This window comes from Orbicella franksi, chromosome 6, assembly GCF_964199315.1.
Source record: "Orbicella franksi chromosome 6, jaOrbFran1.1, whole genome shotgun sequence".
In the NCBI taxonomy this organism is placed as follows: Eukaryota; Metazoa; Cnidaria; class Anthozoa; order Scleractinia; family Merulinidae; genus Orbicella; species Orbicella franksi.
Window position 1 is genome coordinate 2,798,097 of NC_138150.1, and position 19,388 is coordinate 2,817,484.

At 39.5% G+C, this 19,388-nt stretch overlaps 1 protein-coding gene across 1 annotated transcript; it reads left to right on the top strand.

The window, feature by feature from the left end:
* The first annotated feature begins 844 nt into the window (after positions 1–844).
* Positions 845–9,497, top strand: LOC145489818 (uncharacterized). Its single transcript, XM_081468875.1, has 10 exons — positions 845–1,045; positions 3,321–3,630; positions 3,727–3,982; positions 4,443–4,610; positions 5,229–5,333; positions 5,989–6,080; positions 6,641–6,725; positions 6,858–6,918; positions 7,448–7,608; positions 8,277–9,497. Exons 2-10 carry the CDS (start codon positions 3,329–3,331, stop codon positions 8,322–8,324), a joined length of 1,278 nt encoding a protein of 425 aa, XP_081325001.1. The 5' UTR covers positions 845–1,045; positions 3,321–3,328; the 3' UTR covers positions 8,325–9,497.
* The last annotated feature ends 9,891 nt before the right edge of the window (positions 9,498–19,388 follow it).

Below are 19,388 nucleotides of genomic sequence, written 5' to 3' on the forward strand. Positions count from 1 at the left end.
AATATACTGACAGTAATATTTTTTTCAACGCCGATCTTTTTTAATATGCATTCTGAGTTCATAGAAATACACCGCGGATTTATAGTGATCAAGTGAAATGACTGACAACGATTTAAGAAATCGGATTAAAAGTAATGTTTTCTTACCGTACTAACCTCATCCTTGTGTTAATAAAAGCTTTTAGCTGGCATGGAAGGCCGAGTGCGGAAGCAGGGTCAGAGGCGATAAGCTGCCAACGACTTTCCTCACGAGTGATTATAATCACTTTTATTGTCTTGTCTTGTTTGATATCTTATGAACAAACATTCTCTTTGTGTGTTCTTCATTCCTTAGTAACGGTAATTTAAATCAGTTTGTTTGCGCTTTGTCTTCCGTTTGAAACAATTGACCCTTCAATGACTTTTTTTGTTATATTCTTGCAAACGGTCATCGGAAAGAAGGGTTTTCTTTTGTTACCGTCAGTTGTTAAAGGGTAACCTGGAAGTAGAGAACGTTCTAGTCACAGATGCTGTAAACAAATCGATGAAACACAGACCACAACCCCAGCTGATTTCTTCTTACATCCTGCCTAAGGCGCACAGCTTTCTGCACTTCCATTATTCTTTACAATTTCTTTGCTCCTTGAAAGTTGTAATAAGCAATTAATCCTGGAGAAATAAACTGCTCAAAGTAAACGCATGTGTCACTTGAAAGTGCACTGCGTAATTTTGATTTGATTTGAAATCAAATGCAGAAAAAAAAAGTTGTTTTCACGTAAAAAGATATCTCAAGGTGTTCATTGTTGAACGTGAAAATGCGTGGGCAGTCATCGTCATAAAGTAGTCAGCGGAATTTCACTCATGCGCAATACCTGCATGTATTAATTTACCGCGATTGTTGTCGATTTACTTTGTACTCAATTTGCAAGGGTTTTTCATCTGCGAAAGTTTCGGAAGCGAAGCTCTCAACGGACTACATTAGATTTAGCATATTTTAGTTGCCACAGGAGGATTCATTCCCTTGAAAACCTCAGCCCACATAGCTTTCAAGTATACCTTACTTTCAGGTAAGTTTTCCCCTTTTCGCCGTTATCACTGGCCTTTGCATGAACGGTCCGCCGTTGCGATATACGCTTTTTATCAATCCTTGTTCTAAAGTGTCGCATAGGGCGTATTCGCTTTGAATTTCTGACTGCTTGGCCTATGTTCAAGGAATTATTGCCTTTCCACAGCTATTTTAAGTCGAAATACGCGTTTCGTGTTGAATTTCGTGTATTTTCACAAGAGGAAATTGTAATACCCCGATCTTTCCTTCATGACGCAAGTGCTTTATAATTTGTCTACTGAACGCAAGAGTGGACAGCGAAAATCTTTATTGATTTGAACTTCATTTCATTTAGCGGAGCCTAGTTTAGTGAACGTAAGCCTTTCTGATCTTTTGAAATTGTGCGTTATCATCTTTGCGAAGAGAATTGGCACACGAGGGTATAAATTTCTTTGCCTTCACGCACGTTCATAGTTTGACTTGAAGAAGGAGAGAAAGGATTGAAATAAGAATAACATAATTATGCCTGAAGGTTTAAACAGCACAACATTTTCTGTAGAAAGACTAATTCGAACTCGTTTTCGGAGCCCTCACTAATTTGAAGTGTATGGCAGGCAGGTCGAGTCTACAAAAGGGACGTCGCCGAATTCTTTCAGAGAAGTACATATTGCTTGGCGAGGAAGAATGTTTATTGTTCTCGGTTTCTTTTAACGTTATGGGCTGTAAATGTTTATTGTCATGGTCATATGAATAGTAATTTTTTTTTTTAAGTGAGATTTTATTTCCAGAGGTTGTAACAGCGAATGAAGCCGGGTTTATTCCAATTCTGTAAGCTCGTACCTCATTCGATTCAAGCCACTTTCTGTCCAGGTGACCACAAAAGCTTTTAAGCACACTTTCACGTGAATCAGGTCGAAAATGTACAAAATATAAAACTGTTAACTCTGTGCCTTCTATTTTCAACGTTTTTTCTTTAAACCATTTCGAAGTTGTGAGGTAAATGATATCTCAAACTCCAAGCCTGTAGGCACAAGACCAATCTCATGATATCTGTTGTGGTCCCCTTTTTTTTTGTTGTTGTTTTTTCAAGACTCCCGTAGCTCTCTTCCTGTAAATGAAAATGTATTTCAAAAATTTATATTTCAGCTGTTCCATTTTCCATCTGTCCCACATTTTTTCTCTTCACAAACAAAACTCAAGGGGCAAATTAAATCTGAGATGTACAAGCTATTTCATATTATTTACAGGGCTCCTTTACAGGTCAAAGTTGGTGAAAGTGGAGATAAGAACATTACTTAAGCTTTCTGCCAAAGAAAATGTTTGGACGAATTGTTCTTATTTGCAAAGCTTTTTACTTTTTCCATGACTACTAATGTCAACACAACAAGAACTCTAGAATTCTTTGCAGATTAAGCTTTTGCAGATGAGGGAAACAGTTAACCTTTTAACAATAAATGCAAAGAAAGAGTTGTCATAATTCTGATTGTAACTAACATAATTATTCTTTTAAGAGTTAAATTCTCATTCGTTTATTTAATCTTGTTTTGCAAAAACACAGTGTGGTGTTGTTGACTGCTGACGGCAGATTGTAGATTTTTTGTTTTATGTATTGTATTTCCATTGCTTGTATCTACAGCTAGCCATAAATAGGCATACTTGGGTTCATTCGGGTACCTTAAGTGGTGTTCAGGTTAACCAGAGCACTATTCAGTCAAATGAGGGTGCAGACTTTCTCTCCAGTTAACGTGAATAGCATTCAGAATAGCCTGAATAACACAGGTTGCTTTTTAGTCCGTCCTTCCCAGGGTTACCCGCAGCAGTGGCTTTCAGTGAAAAGAAAACTATCTGTCACAATCCTTTAGGAAAGATAAATAACAACCACAATCAGCCAACTTCTCTAGCAATAAAGCTAGCTGCTTGAAAACTTTGTGAACACCCTGCTCCCATACAAATTATGAGAACTCTTGTTTGGACTCACCATTATAAAAGAACAGCAAATTAAAAGTTCTTCTTTATTTGGTATCCGATAGATACAATTTGAGTGGCTGATCTGTATGTTTTACAATGTAAATCAGACATGACCATTCCAAACACCAAGAAGTGAGTTGAAAGTACGATATGTGTAACAGCGTATTATGATGAACTTCAAGGGGTCTTGAAATGTGATGTTTAAAGCACTTTCCCTCTGAATCGCATGTGTTGCACCACCCCAACTTCTACTAGCTGCCTAATTTTTTTGGCTACATTATATCCATGTGTTTATAATTTGAAAATAATTTTGTGACTTATTTTGGTAGGTTTAAAGATGGGTCAAAGTGACACTGAAAGTACATCGTCCTCCATGAGAGGAAATCCAGGTTCACCGCGAGACTTTTCCGTTCTCTTGGATGAACCCAACGGAGATATTTCATTATTTCACCATCCAGGTCCAATATCACCCTCTGCATCAACCTCATCTAGTGACACCAGTGAGCTTGATAGTTCTGTGATGATGGCTAATCAGACGCCTAAGCGCTCTGAGATTCCTGTTATTGACCTTACATCTCCAGACGAGGGTGACAACAGTACGGCAAGAGCACAAGGAGGTGCGGCAGCTGCTCCTCCATGGTGAGAATGTTTATGCTTTTGGGTTCCTTTATTCTTAAATTTTTATTTTTGTTTCACATTTCAGTTTACTGATTATTTATACCATTTTTATTTCAGTGAGGACTTTGCACAATTTGCATCTAATTTCCGTTGGCGACTTCAAGCTCGCGAGTCTCGAGGTCACCGTGCACCTGTCAATGATCGTTTGCGTTCACGCCGGTTCCGAGGCAGGCATACCCCTTATACAAATCTGTGGGACAGTGTTTCCCCCCCTGGAGCCAGACGTGAAGCTTTGCTGGCAGAATTTGCTGACTTTACACCAAGGCCAGTTCCCTCTGGTGACAACAGCTCTCCTATTGTCATTGATGAAGAGGTATCCATTTTGTTGATTTGAATTTGAATATTAATGCAATCTTCTTTTCAACTACCCAGCTCCTAAACTGTCTTATTTGGGCATCTGAATATCACTATTTTCAGGAGCATGTCCAAACTACATCAGGATTTTGTAAAATGTCAACTGATTTATATATATGTACACTTGCCAGAGTTTTCCCGTAAAGAACAAGACATCACATCTGTATACACAAAATACTCTTGGAAACGATATGATAACTGTTGAATTGTAGTAGTTTGATTTAAAACCTGTCAAATTTATCATACATTTTGCTCTTTGATCCTCTTTAGTTATCCCCTGTATTGAAAATGTCAAATTGTTCATGTAGAGAATACAGAAGGGAATTTTCCCTGTCTTTCTCAGAATTCTGGGAGGAACTGTCAGTGTAATTAAGTTATGCAGAAGAGTAAATATCAAGATTTGTTAATTATTTCCACAGCTTTCATCTTTTGCTCAACACCAAGTTCCACCTAATGATGCGCCCAGTTGGTTTCTATCTGATAGACAGCATCGCATGGAGCGATTCCGTCGTCGCCTCAATGCATCCAGACAACCCACAAGATGTTACCTTCAGTCTGATGAAGCTCTTGCTCACAGATTACAGCAGGTGACTTTTTTCAATCCACTCTTTTTTTTCACTGTTCTTCAGTAGCTGATAATAACAATAGGCTATTAAAATCTTGCGAGAAGTTCAAGCATTCGTACTTACAATTTTTTAAGGCTCTTGCAAGACAAGAGTCTCATTTCTCGATACGAGATGAGACTCTCAAGAGGGTGGTAACGTACTTTTGAGCAGTACTGTTTAATGGGCAAGACCCTTCTTCCAGTGCAAAGAGACAAACCTTAGCAGAAGGAGTATGCAGGGGCAATACATGTACTTTTGCTTTACTCTGCTGTTAGCAGTTTTAAAAACTAAGTATGTTGTCATGAAAGAGAGCATTTTTTTTTGTTTTAAGATTTATCTTAAAGGGAAAACACTGAGAGAAGAGAGTATTATCATAATTGCAATCCTAGGGAGGATGCGATCCTCACACTTTACTGGAAGGTTCCCCTTCACTGTGGAGAAATTGCATTCAATAAAAATAACTGTTGTTTAAAGTGGTGTCTAGGAAGGTAGTGCTTTTCATGTGGCTGTAACTGGACACATGCTTCTCATGCAGCAAACTAATCTGTCATGTCAAGTAAGGCAAATAATCAAGAAATTTGTATATTGACATATTTTCAGGCCGAGTATACCCGCGATGTGGAGGAACATGCTCATGGTGCTGGTGATTCAACCCAACCAGCAGCACCCAGGGTTGGCACGCTACATGCCATACCACCCACCATGGTAAGACTTGATTTACAAAAATTGTATTACAGTTGAACCTCTCCACAATGGTCAACTTGAGGACAGAAGAAAGTGGCCATTATGGGGAGGTCTGGGTGTAATATGACACCTGTTTTATTCAGGGTGGTGCAACATTTTCAGTTAAAAAAAATTGCTTATGGTAGCATTTAAATATGTGACACAACCAAAATGTGTCAATAAAACAGAAACAGAGACAAACAATGTGACAACACACTTTCACAATAAAAAATAGAATTCTATATTCAATGTTCATCAGTCATTATTTAACTTGCCGTTGTGCAGCAGTTATTTTGATATGGACTTAAGTGGCCATTGCTGCTGCCTTTGCAGAGAGGCGGCCATTGTAGAGAGGTTAAAAATATAAGAGTTAATGTATGCACCATCGGGTGGAGCAGAAAAACTTTCTATTGTAGAGAGATGGCCGTTAATGGAGGTTTGACTGTATTTTTTCAGTGATCACCATCACCAAAATGACTGTTACCGTCAGTGGTAAATTTGCTTCTGAATTGTCTACCAGCCAGAAACAAACCTGTACGATTTTGGTGGGATGCAAATGTTTGTGTCACTGAGTCGTCCCTGCTATCCTAGTTGGATGTGGTAATTTGACTAGATACTATTATTTTCTTGCCCTTAGCCTCAGCCACCCCCAGTGCCATTGAGACGAAGGCGTCCATTCCATGCAGCTTTTGCTAGTCAAGCTTTACCAGATCTGCTCCTTCCTTTTGTGTGAGTACAATGTATATATTTTTCAAACAAGTTGTCATAAAAATTGTTAAGTTTCAAAATGCTGTTGCATGATGGTTTCAACTTTGGAAATTGTGTTTGAGCAACATACACTTCCAGGATTGCTACAGGTTAGAAAAGTCAGGAAATTTAATAATTTTTTAGTCGTGGAAAATTGACATTTTGAAGGAAAGTCAGGGAAAATTGAAATAATTTGATATGGATGATTTAATACGATTGAAGGCTGGAAGATATATCTGGGTTCACTGTGATCTAACAATGTTTTTCCTCAGTGAAGAACAAAAATTTCTTGAAAACTTAACAGTCTTAAAAAATGGGTGAGAAAGATGCCTTTAAGGTTAGGGGAGAAGCTGCTTTTACATCTGACATTTCGTGTTTGGTGAGGAAAATTTTACTTCACTAGGGAAAAGTCAAGTAATTTTGAAAAGTGATGTTTGTGGCAACCTTGATTGCTGAGTATCATTGATAATATGTCATTATTTTTTCTAGCCTCAGATTCTTGTCCAGTGTCGTTAACTAAACTGCTTGGCTTTGATTTACAGGTCTGTGGTTTCATTCCCTCCTCCTCCTCTTCATCACTATGGAGACTCCAACTCTGGACATACAGCTGAAGGGGAAGACTATGAGGTAATAACAGCTTTGTGAAGGTTTAAGTTTATGTTTGACACCAATACTTGAACTTAAATAACAGTTGTAGGTGTCTAGTTGTTGTTGTTGTTGTTTTTGTCAACATTAATGGTGTTTTGATCTCATTTCCAGGCTTTATGGAATCTTAGTGAGAGGATAGGATTAGCCAAGGCTCGTGGACTCAGTAAAGAAGGTACTCATAGTCAGACTGTCTTGTTATCCTAAGTTAACAGATGTGTTTCTGTGTATACTCCATTCTTTCTCTGTTCAAAAAACATCTGAGATTCCACCTGAAAAATTCCATGCTGGTGTGGTTGTAAAAGAGCTGGCTTCAGCTCAACTCTCATGGGGTGACAAAGGACCCAACCAGCTGGAAGAATAGTGTGGAGGCCTTATGTGGTGCGTGGCACCAAAAGGACAGATGATGTTGATGATGATGATGATGATGATGATGATGATGATAATGACAATGATGTTATGATACAGAAATCCTTGTGTGTCGCTGATTAGTTGTTGAGAGACACTACACATAGCTCTGCAGAGCAATGCCATCAGCATAGCTTTTTTGTGGTCAAATCTCAGATGTCTTCTGGGCAAGGGAAGACTTAATAACACATAGGGAGATATCTTTCAGTATATTGAGGCTTTCGTACTGAGTGGATCTTTTTGTTCCATTAACCAAACTTTGGCAGAATTCTAAGTTATCTCCATTGCTGTTTCAGTGATTGATAGTATTCCAAGTTTCCGCTACAGTGCAAGCTCCAGAGATTCTTCTAATGGCAACTGTGTGGTGTGCATGAGTGATTATATCAATCGCGAAAAGCTACGACGTCTACCATGCAACCATGACTTCCATGCTAAATGCATTGATCGCTGGCTGAAGGTAAGATTTGCAGATCAGAACTTTATTTACTCTGCAGCCAATGTGAATAGAATGCTCTGTGGGATTCATCTCATTGACTTATCACCATGTTGTAAAGACATTGAAGGCTTTCACTTTCAGCGGACCAGACTTGTAACACCACTGACTGACAAACACCATTCACTTGACTCTGAAGATGACTTCCACTCAGGTTGTTAAAACATCAGTCACCACCAACAGTACTTCTCAGAGCTACCCTCACCTGGACAACCACACAGACAGACCACTTAAAAATGTCTTTAACGCCTACACATATAAATGTCCCAGAGACATTTGATTCTGACTCCTTTGTGATCATCACTCCAATCTGGCTTCATTCATAGACCCTGTATTGATTTACACCTACAAGGGTGGTCTGGAGCAGCACCTTGTTATTTACCCACCCCCCACCCCCAGCCCCACCCCCACCCCCTTCCCAAACATTATTCCAACAAAAAAACTTCCATCCTGTTATGGATTGAAACGTTTTTAAGGCTTACTTTTCATTGACCCTGTCGTTCCCACACATGCAACAGTGAACCATTCTTTAAAAGTGCTCTGATTTGCATTGGTGGTTAATCTGTGTTAGGATGTTTTTTCCCCCTGCAGTATTGTCACCAACATGAAACTGTGTTGAACTTATTTTTCAGAACAATCGGACCTGTCCTGTCTGCAGAGAGGAAGTCTTAGAACCTTGATCGCAGTTCATCTATTAAACAAGTTATGATATCTGTAGAATTTTTGCCATTTAAGAGTGATAAAATTATCTATCTATATATCTAATGAGGTGCTGTTGAGTTTTACTGCATTACAAACAAGTCTATTAAGAACTCTTGCTCAGTCTTTTGGAAGAAATACTTTAATCGTTTGTTGCAAAAACACGGGTACTTTTTTGTCGCGAAGTTCAAGGAATCTATATGTAAGGTCAAAGAAGCAGTTGAGTTATTTATTTATTTTTTTGATCACCTCGCTTAAAACAATTTTTTAGATGTACCTTGCAACACATGGATTTTTTTTGTACGAATTGGGATTTTTAATTTGCAGCATCCATGTTGAAGATTTCTGCCTGATAAATTGCTTGAATTCATTGAACAGAATTTCTCATAAGGATTCAGGGTACAGTCTGTCAAAAAATTTAGTGAGGGGTCAGCGACAGAGCTGCTTTCTTGGTTCTTGCATGAGAAAAGGTAGACACTTTTGGTTGTGATTATTTTCTGTCAGTTGTTATGCCAGATGCTATGAAGGGTTTTTTTTGTTTTGCTGAATTTTTTAAGCTATGTTGAAAGCTTCATGTAGTTTTGCTAACTGTAGATCGGTTTCTCGAATCTTTACTCGTCAACCAACGTCAACCGCATGTTTCAAATAAAGGGAAAAAAAACCTTTGTTCATAGACTAGTGTAGACTGAATGTATTGTTTTCAACTCAAGATGGCTTCATTTAGTTTATGAAGGAGAGCAGTTTGGCTGATCTCCATTTGCAATCGTCTCTGTTAGACTTGCAGCTTAACGTTAAGTTGCTGTGTACTGGGGGATGACTCTTAGGCCACATGTTCCCCAAGTTTGACACAAAGCACACCCTTTACTCCAACCCTGAAGCAAGAGTTAGTGACTTTAGGGACTAACTTCAAAATTATATTATTGTGTAAGCCGTAAGTTCACAATATACCTGTTTGTAAATTCAACAAAATCTTAGTGGCTTTGTTTGATTGCATAGAGAGCTAACACAAGCCGTATGTACAATAGCTGATTGATATTACGTGATCCAGAGTAAAATTTTGTACATAATATTTAAGGAAGCTGAAGTATATTCATTGAGCAGTTGCTTTTATCATATATCTTGAAAGGCGTTATTGTGGTAATAAACACATTTATACAACGTTTGTCGTTGCTTTTTGGTCGCCGTACATTTACAGAGGGGTAGTAAGCAGCCCGGATCTCCGGATCGAGCGGTCCGGGTTCGAGCCCTGGCCGGGGACATTGTGTTGTGTTCTTAGGCAAGACACTTTACTCTCAGTGCCTCTCTCCACCCAGGTGTATAAATGGGTACCGGCGAACTTAATGCTGGGGGTAATCCTGCGATGGACTAGCATCCCATCCAGGCGGGAGTAGAAATACTCCCAGTCGCTTCATGCTACAGAAACCGGGATAAGCTCTGGCCTGATGGGCCACTTGGCTCGCATGCAGACTTTACCTTTTTTTAGTAAGCAGCCCGGAGGGACTCCCCCATTCAAATACCAGGGCCCTACGGGTACTCCGTGAAATATTGGTGGGGGTGTTCGGCGGCTTGCCAAGACCCTTACCCTATTTTAGAGCAAAATATGCGATTTTTGCGACCCTCTTTCTGACTGTTTCAGACCTGCCTTATAATTAGTACCTCAGTTCAGACCGATGTTAGAGGCACCGTGGAGGGCTTTCGCCTGATGGTCTTGTTTTGATGAAAAAGTAGCTTCTAAAAAACACACCCTAAGAGGTATAAATTCTAAAACAGGTTAAGCAACACAGACAATAGTTTTGTGACTGTGAATCTATTTGCCTTAATAAAACATTTGAATCAAAAGTTGTAACTTTCAAACGTTTCCAGTCGGTTACTCTTGAGGAAGTTCTTTAGACAGGGTTCGTACGGGTCATGGAAAACCGGGAAAGTCATGGAATTTGCTAGTTTCATTTTCCAGGCCTGGAAAGTCATGAAATTGAAGTGTGGGTCATGGAAAGTTATTGAAAACAATAAACTTACAGAGAATAAAAAGGCAAAAAGATCAGATCTGCATGCAGCCGGACTGCAAGGTCGGCGGTTTTTTTTTTTTTAATTAAAATGGAGGAGGAGAATTTACACTCGACTGACTCTAGTGTCTCAGGTGAAGAATGTGTACGAAATTGATATTAATATTGATATTGATACGTAGTCTTCACTCGTGCATTTCTGGTGTTAATTGAGGACAAAGTTACTAGGCAACGTTGGCCACGTCCCAAAATTGCACAAAAAATGCCTAAAAATCTTACTTTTGTTGTTTAATTTGGATATTTTTGCATCAGACCAAATAAAGGAAGACGGCAACATTTTTTTTTTGAGTAACTTGTTCGCAACTTTCGTTACAAAAAGCAATTTTGGACTTTTTTTGAGGGCAACCTTTTTGGGAAATTTTGAGCAACTTGTGGAAAGCCCTTTCTGTGATCGACAGACTTTATTAGCAAGCAGAAGAAACTGAGGGGTCTGGGTCGGTAAAGGGGGACGATAGCGTAAAACGCTGACTGCAGACTTCAGAGCGGGGATAAAATTAACAAACTGACGTCAGTTTTTCATGCGTCTGTCATGTTACTGATCATGAATTTCGTCATAACGTTGTCAAAGTACTTCAATTGTCAATAATACGTCAGGCGCATGAAAAACCGGCGTCAATTTATTTTTTTACAATACAGTCAAACTTCTCTACGACGGCCACCTTTGGGGACAGATGGAAGTAGCCGCTATAAAGAGGTGGTTGTTATGGAGAGATAGGGGTGTAATGTGACACCTGTTTTTTTCGGGGAGGGGATATAACGTTTTTATACTTATTCCCTTACTATAGCATCGAAATACCTAACACAATAAAAATATATCAATAAAACAGAAACAGAGACCAACGACGCGCGGCACGGATCAAATTTCGTGACCTTTTACAACATAATTGTGGTTTTTGTGGACCGAGAGTAGCCTGTTTCAGGCGAGAAACATATAGCAGATATCACACGGCGGCGCGAAGTTATTTTCGAATGATAAAGACAATACTTTTACGAACGAGCGCAGCGAGTGAGTAAATTACTGTTTAAACACGAGAAAGAGAAAATAGAATTCCTATCTTCAAGCCACCGTGTAATTTTCTTTTCGCTATGTAGACAAACTGACTGCTTGCACACGGCAAACGTGTGAAAGCGGGAAATGACGTCATCAGTACCTTCACCTGTGAGGACATGGTTCAGCAACCTTGTTCCCAGGCTCTCTCTCCTCTGCCTCCCTTGATCGAGGTAGAGAAGAGAGAGCCTGGGAACGAGGTTGATGGTTCGGTAGGCCACTCGAGTCCCGGATGTCTCCTATAAATTTTACGAGTGGTGTATTTCTCAGTAAAACATTAGTGTCCATTTTGTAAAGGGCTTTCTCTCGAGTTCGTACCCATGCAGATCCCTCGCCTCATTAATTCGCCTTTCGCTCTATCCCACAAATCGAGCCTAAAACAGGTTAACCGAGCGAGTAAAAACGAGGCGCCGAGGTTCATTTGCGGTTTCTTCAGATCACTTCTTAAGTGTTTTCTAGTATAAACTATTTTTTTGGAGTTTTCCTTCAAACGTTTGAAATCAATTTCAGTCAGTACATCAGAAGCAAGGCCTAAAATATAGTGACTTGAACCGCTAGGAGTGAGCAGATGTGGTGTTACAGTTTGTACACAGCTCGATATTTTAAAGGAATCTTTCTCCTTTATCATGTTCTCACTAGCTATCTTTGTCCAATCTCACCATGACCAAAAGATATCTTTAAATCTGCGGCTTATTATGCAATTTATTTTGTTTTTTTTATTTAACCCGAAAGGTCGTGTAACCACATTTTTAAATGAAAATATCAGCCGAAATAACGTGAAAAAACACTTTGAAGAAATCAGCCTTGCAGTAATCTCAAAATCTTTTGGAGATTTTACGCGCCAACCACTTCTGCCTTTCCTCGAAACTGCCCGCCCGAGATGAGCATGGGGAGGAGTTACTGCGGGTCACGTTTTTGCCGCACGTGAGTTTCGAGTCGAAAACACTCACGCGTACCGTACACGTGAAACAGGTGAAAGAGGCTAGTCCAAGCCGCGATCGCATTATGTAACGGTGTATGTTCTGCTCAGGCACTGTTTGTTTATTTCTCGTTTTTAGCGAGACTTTAAAGTGCATTCGATCGAAGATAACTGATTATTTGAGGCAAGATGTGCGATTGCGAAGTTCTCAAAGCTAGCACTCCCGACGGTACATCGAAAACTAGTGAATGGTTGCTGAAGTCTGGCAATTTTGCCACGAACGGGTGCGTTCACAAGCCTTCCTCTTCAGATGAATCATCGAGGAGTTCATCGCCGGTGAAGAGTTCTGAGGTAAAACTGGGAGGGAATGAATCTAAAATAACCCGTGAAATTCCTCGTCGCCACCGCAAACATCGTCACGCAAAATCACACAAGAAGAAACACGCCGGTTCTGGACTCGAGGCATCCACGGACAGATTCAGGAGAACAGCAACTGTTTTGCGTTGCTCCGGACTTCTTCAAATCACGACGAGTATCTCTCAGCTTTTGCACGAGAATGAAAAACTGCAAACTGAGATCGACAAACTGAAATATGAAACGAAAGAACATAGCATTCAGCTACAGAGACAATTACAAAAGAACCTAGAAGCGGAGAGGGAATCTAACGGAACTTGCAGTCAGGAAGGCCAGAAGTTACTCACGAAACTCTCACAATTTAAGTGGAATTAACGCACTGAACTCACGCAATCTTTATTTGCATGTACAGTTAGGAAATTTTGTGTCAATGGGCGAAAAACAGGTCGGTAAACAAGGCATATACTGTATATTATCTTTATACCATGCTTATAGAATATTACGTAACGGGCGATGCATATTTTTTTTTTAATTTCTTTTTTAGGGGCGGAGCGTGGGTGGGGAACAAAAAGAACATCTGACGGACGCGCACTTCGTTCTCGGATTTCTGAATGTTTCTCGCCATATACCCAACTAATAATGATGTGTAATGATGTGTTGTAAGATTGTATTGGATCTACCTGTTTTGTAAGTGTATTGTTATACATGGTAACCTTGTACATAGACATCAAATAAACATTCAAATAAACATTCAAGAAAGTCAAGTCACATGTATCTGATGAGGCAGTGCAGATGAAATTCCACATCCCCCACACATCCTTGCTGAAGTGCCAAACAGAGGTCCACCTGGCGATTTCGAGGGCAGTTACCGAACAATAACATCTTCAGTCACTCGTACATTTACAATTTTATAAAAATATCTATAAATAGAACGACAGGAGAAATGAATCATTTGAGTCTGGAGACTGAAACAACCCGAAAGTTTCCTAGTCAGTTTCCAGGTATTGTAATCGGTTTCGGTAGATATTTAAGATATTTATGCGCCATATCTACTGCCACCGTTGTTGCGACGGATTCGAAGTCGTAGAAATCAGAAGTGCAGATCGATGCAGAGCTGTGCGATCAAGGGGAAATCAAATCGACGGAGTCGGAAGCAGAATACCAATATTCCATTTACCACTCCGTCGCTTATGACTAATAGTGAAAACTACATCGTCGGAATCGCAAGCCGAAATTGCTGGCATTGGTAATGGTTGCTTGTACCCGTTTCTACTTCTGACTCCAACATAATATAAAGCGACGGAATCGTAAATGGCCATGGTTGCGGATCATTTGCGGTCCGGGGATCATTTTCGGGTCGGGATCATTTGCGGGCCGTACATCTGATTTTTCGATTCAAATTAGACACCAGCCTTTAACGAATCTCCCATGATGCTTTCTGCGCATTAAATTAATATCACTGCAGGATAGGCTAAAGAAAAGGGTTGAAAGCCAGCTTAGGAATTTAGATTCGACCACCACGCAAGCACCAAAAGCGGCTTCTTTATGTGAGCTATATGGAATCTTTAATAAACTCAAGAACTGTACAGACATGCTTTTTTAATCGATCTTCATTGAGTTTTTTCTACAAATACTATACAATAAAAGTAGCCTATAAAAAGCCGTCTACCAATGACTGGCCTGCATAATTGTTGGTAATGTTGCGCTCACCAGTGGAGTAAACCTGACAAAACATTCAAAAGACGGTAAAGATCTGATATAAGGAAATCCGCAGCACTACGTTATCTGAGCCTGCATTCAATACTTCAGCGAACATGACCAATACTTCAGCAAACCTGTGAAAAGCCGTAACCAGGCCATTTTCTCTTGAGTTTAACGAAGAATAGTCCCACTATGAATACTTTCTGTAGTATTTAAATTGAACCCATCAAAGCCCCGTCCGCTTGATGTAACTGCCTGTTTACCCAACTTCCGCGGGCTAAAAATTCACATAAAGGAATTTTTAACCAGGGAAAGTTGAGCACACAGACTGGAATCGACATTTACTTAGAAGACTTGTCTAAAATACTCTGAAATGGCAAGGAGAACAGTAAAGTAATCAGGCGGCCTGTTAGTAAGTTATCAGACAGCCCAGCCATTTAGCTAGACAATCATTTAGCTGAGGAAATCACTCACTCGATCAGTTAGACAGTCAGTGAGTGAGTTAGTCGGGCAATCAGCCAGTCAGTCAGTCTGTAAGTCGGCCAGTCGGTCAGTCAGTCCGTCAGTCATTCAGTTGGTCGACCAGTCGCCTAGTCAGTTAGTCAGTTAGTCGGCCAGTCGGCCAGTCAGTAAGTAGGCCAGTCAGCCAGTCAGTCAGTTAGTCAACCAGTCAGTCAGATAATTAACATGTAAAGATATACAATATACTCAGTTAGTCAGTAAGTCACTCACTCACTCACTCGCGATCGTCAGTCTATCGTTCAAGCGGTCAATCATCATTCACTGGCTCACTACTGGCGTATTAACTGACTGACTGATTGACTGATCGACCGACCGATCGACCGACCGATCGACCGACCGATCGACCGACCGACAGACCGACAACCGACCGACTAACAGACCGATTGACTGCTTGCCTGGACTGACTGGCTTATTAACTGACTGACTGACTGACTGACTGATTGACTGACTTACTGGCTTACTAACTGACTGACTGACTGACTGACCGACCGACCGACCCACCATCAGGCAGACAGACTGACTGACTGACTGACTGACTGACTGACTGACATGCTAACTAAGAGGATAGAGCCGGATATGGCTAACCTAACTACTCAGTTCTAGAGAAAGTTACAAGCCTAAAACCAAGATCATGATAATGACAGTAGAAAGCCAAAACAGAAATGAGAGGGTTCACGAAGAAATGTTCAAAACTCTGTGACTTGGTGCAAACAAAAACAACAACAAGACTGAGAAGAAATGAGTTAGTCTGCGAAATCTAAGGGAAGTCGCCTAGGTTATACCACGTTAGTATTCATTATTGTAAGTATTTTTCTAGAATTCAGTTTGAGTGTCAATTAAAAAAATAAGCATGCTCTTTAACTCAGTGGTCCATTTTGACTTATGATGTTAACATAATAGTAGTATGAACATTTCACGTCATTTAGTTGATCAAAATTGCTAGTTTGGGTGATTCCTTCCCCGTAACCGACTACCAAAGCCAAGGTGTCTTAGAGAAGTTAAGTATTTACGACCGACCGTTCATCAGCAATCGTGGCAACCTACAATCGTGGACCAAAGGCCTTGGGACACTTATGTAATGTAATGAATTATCTGAGTTTTACCAGAGAAGTTTGAAAAAAGCACTGCTATCCTCTTAAAAACACGTTGCTGTTCCCCCCCCCCCCTCCCCCCACTTAACACAATGTTGAAAATCAGGAGAAATTGCAGGTACTAGTTTTCAACATTGTATGTGGGGTGCGGAGAGATGCTAGGCAGGTCTAATTGTATTCGGGTTTGGCGTGTGCAAATTGTGTCAAGACGTTTGACCATGATTGTAGCTATGCCAAAAAACCGGTCAGAAGTTTACAAATACATTTAAGAATATAGTTGAACAAATCAAGTTGACTATGTGTCACTCAGTTTGGAATATTTGGCGAAGACAGACACGAAAAATAAAGTAAAACTTGCCAATTGTTACCGACTCAACCAAACACAAAAGATTACAATGATCTTCTTAAGAAGTGTGACAGCGTCACCATGCTATTTAATCCCTGATGAAGTATAGACAGTGACTACTGAAATAGGTTCAACGTCAAGCTAAGATGAAGAAACTCAGAGTATTAATTCTCCAAAACCTTGTCTTACACAAATATCGAGTGTTTCACAAAATGCCAAATTATCCCTGTTGCCTTTCATTACATGTGCGAGTCGTTGTCGGCAAAGAAATTCTACAAAACACTTTAGAAGAAAAATCAGTTCAGAGCAAGAATAGTTTTGCCTGTCGAATAACTTTTACTACAGTTAACGACTTCTTATGACTTCTGAGTATAACGGTCAAGCTCGAATCGCATCGTATCGACTCGACATACTATGTTTGTTTGTTTAACTAATACAATCTACGAGCTGGGGCCTTCGCGACCTAAACTCGACAGAAACACTCAAAAAGGAAATATATGATGGCAATATATTTTTAAAATCTAAATTAGAAATAACCAAAAAGGAAAAAACACGGCCAACAGTTGGCATTGAACTAAGTATTTCTGGGCGTTGTCGCGATAGAAAAGAACTTGGAAACTGCTTGCACGAAACAAACAAAATTCAGTACGGCCGAATACCATGTTTCGAATATAAATATGACTTACTTTTACCAACGATATATCATACCGGAACCCTGTGAATATCTCGAGCATCGAAGGCGTTCAATACTTCGATAGTTGTACTCGCAATCTCGCAGTATTCCCGGTTTGCAACGAGGAAAATCTTTCCGACATTTTGGGAAGATTTTCGTTGGAATACCAGAACATCATTTGTTGTTTCTCTGTTTTCCCGTGTTTTTCACCAATAAACCTAAGTTAAAATCGACTTTCCACGGCCTCGTGTCATGGTAGATATCATATGTTTGATGAATGAGCGGTTTCAATAACTAGTGATATAGTATTGCATGGCATATCATATTACTTATATCTTCGCACATAACAGGTGTTTTCACTTTTAATATCCAATCTTCGTGTTTAGTTTTTTTTCGGAGACCATTAATCGACCCCCACGGGCTATTTGCATAGCATATGCGGTACGTTTACTCTAAATTCTTTTATTTCTTTAGCCGTTTAATTAATCTGATAGCCAGTAGCTAAGCAGAAACCAGCAGAATTACTTTGAGCGAAAACTAGACTGAGGTGATTCTGATGACCGCTTTCATCACCTGATCATTCGCAAGTAATGACCCCTAACTTAATTCGTTCTGAAAAAATATTGCAATATCCTTCGCGTAATAATCGCGAATTAAAATGACCTCTTATCATTTTGTCGCCTAATTTGACAGAACCTCATCTAAGAGGCGGAAAATATCCCTGAGTGATAGTTGATAAACAATCTCCCTCATCAAGAATTTGAATACAGCTCATTGATTGTACAAACAATATTATGAAAAAGAAGCAAGTCCCATCAAAAATATCTACAGCCTTGGAAGATATATTTTTACTACAGAGTTATTTAGAGCCGGGAAAATCGTTATGTAACATGCAGAGTGAAAAAAGTTCAGCTATATCATTTACTATATGCAAAACGCAAGGTGCACTAGGTGTAAATTAATAACTTTAACTGGAAAAAACAACAAGCAGACAGTTTTTAAAATCGAGTTTTCTTTGAGATCGGCTTGATGTCAGAGAGGGTAAGCCTGTGATGAACGAGTTTGAAGCCGCTATTATTTACGTGACTTGAATGACAGAAATTAAACATGCCGACGAGTGGCAAGCATAATAATGTTTTGACTAATATGACCGCTATTTGTGTGGAAATAATTAAAAGTGCTCGACCAATACCGTATTCCAATTCCGAGAAGGGTGTACTTCTAATCACAATGCTGTTGAGCAAAACCGCTAATAGAAACACTTCAATAGTCTGGTTTTGTTGTTTAGTTGAGACACGGTCATTGGGCTTTTTCTTCTTCAGAAACTACGCACATAAAGAATAAAAGCAAAAAAGAAATCTTCAGTTCATAACTTGAGAATCAAAGGGCTGAAAAGAAAGAGTACAAAGAAATGCAACACTTTCGTGTTTTCACCTTTTTCTAAAGGCGAGCAGCTGAAACTGGGGCTTGTTTGTGAAATAATTTCAGTTTTTCATAGTTCTTTAGCGCTTTTGAAATGAATCTCGCCCTAAAGATAAAGAAACCATTCGTTTACTGACAGCTACCGCCGGCTGGCTCGAAACAGATGCAACGGGTGTCTGTTGAAGTTGTTGATGAAGATGAATTTGAAGAGAATAAGCTCATGTTACAACGTAAACTTGACTGAAACATGTATCGGCTCGACTTTTTATAATGTCCAGAAAAGTTTTTAAAGTGCAGTCGCTATTACACCTAGGCTTTTCCTGTTTTTTAGACTATAAAAACGTAATACATGTTGGCAAGAAAGAGTGTCAGAGTGCTTGCATTACAAACATCTCATTGTCAAAGAGAAAAGTCTCAAGGTTTTCTAAAGTTCTCTACTGTCTGAATAGTCAGCAAAAAGGCAAAAATAAACGAAGAACAGTCCGAAAAAGATACCGAATTATTTCTTTTTTGCGCTAAAACAATGCACGCATCTTTTGAGGGGCGAAGTTTCAGTTCAGTCGTAAATTTGTGATCTAGCCGTAAGCTGTAAAAAATTACAATAGTCAAGAATCATGGAGACCTCACGAACGTCGCGGAAAGCATTTACAGGACCGAATATACATTTCGCATGGCTCAAAACTTGCACGTCTTTCATCTTTGCTAACAAATGAAACGAAGAAAGACTTTTCATTCATTAAAACAATAATTATCGTCGATGAAACCCTTAAAAACTCAGTCAGTACTCACTTAATGTTTTAAACAATCAACTGTTTTTTGTTGTTAGATGGAAGCAGCTGTTTCAAGCTTCTTGAAATAACGCTCCGATTTCGAGTTAGTGAAATGATCTGAAAAGAATATTTTTTT

Coding starts and splice junctions, on each gene's coding strand:
- LOC145489818 (XM_081468875.1), top strand. CDS start 3,329: ATGGGTCAAAGTGACACTGAAAGTACATCGTCCTCCATGAGAGGAAAT. Junction 6,081..6,640: donor GATCTGCTCCTTCCTTTTGT/GTGAGTACAATG, acceptor TTTGATTTACAG/GTCTGTGGTTTCATTCCCTC. Junction 7,609..8,276: donor GCATTGATCGCTGGCTGAAG/GTAAGATTTGCA, acceptor CTTATTTTTCAG/AACAATCGGACCTGTCCTGT.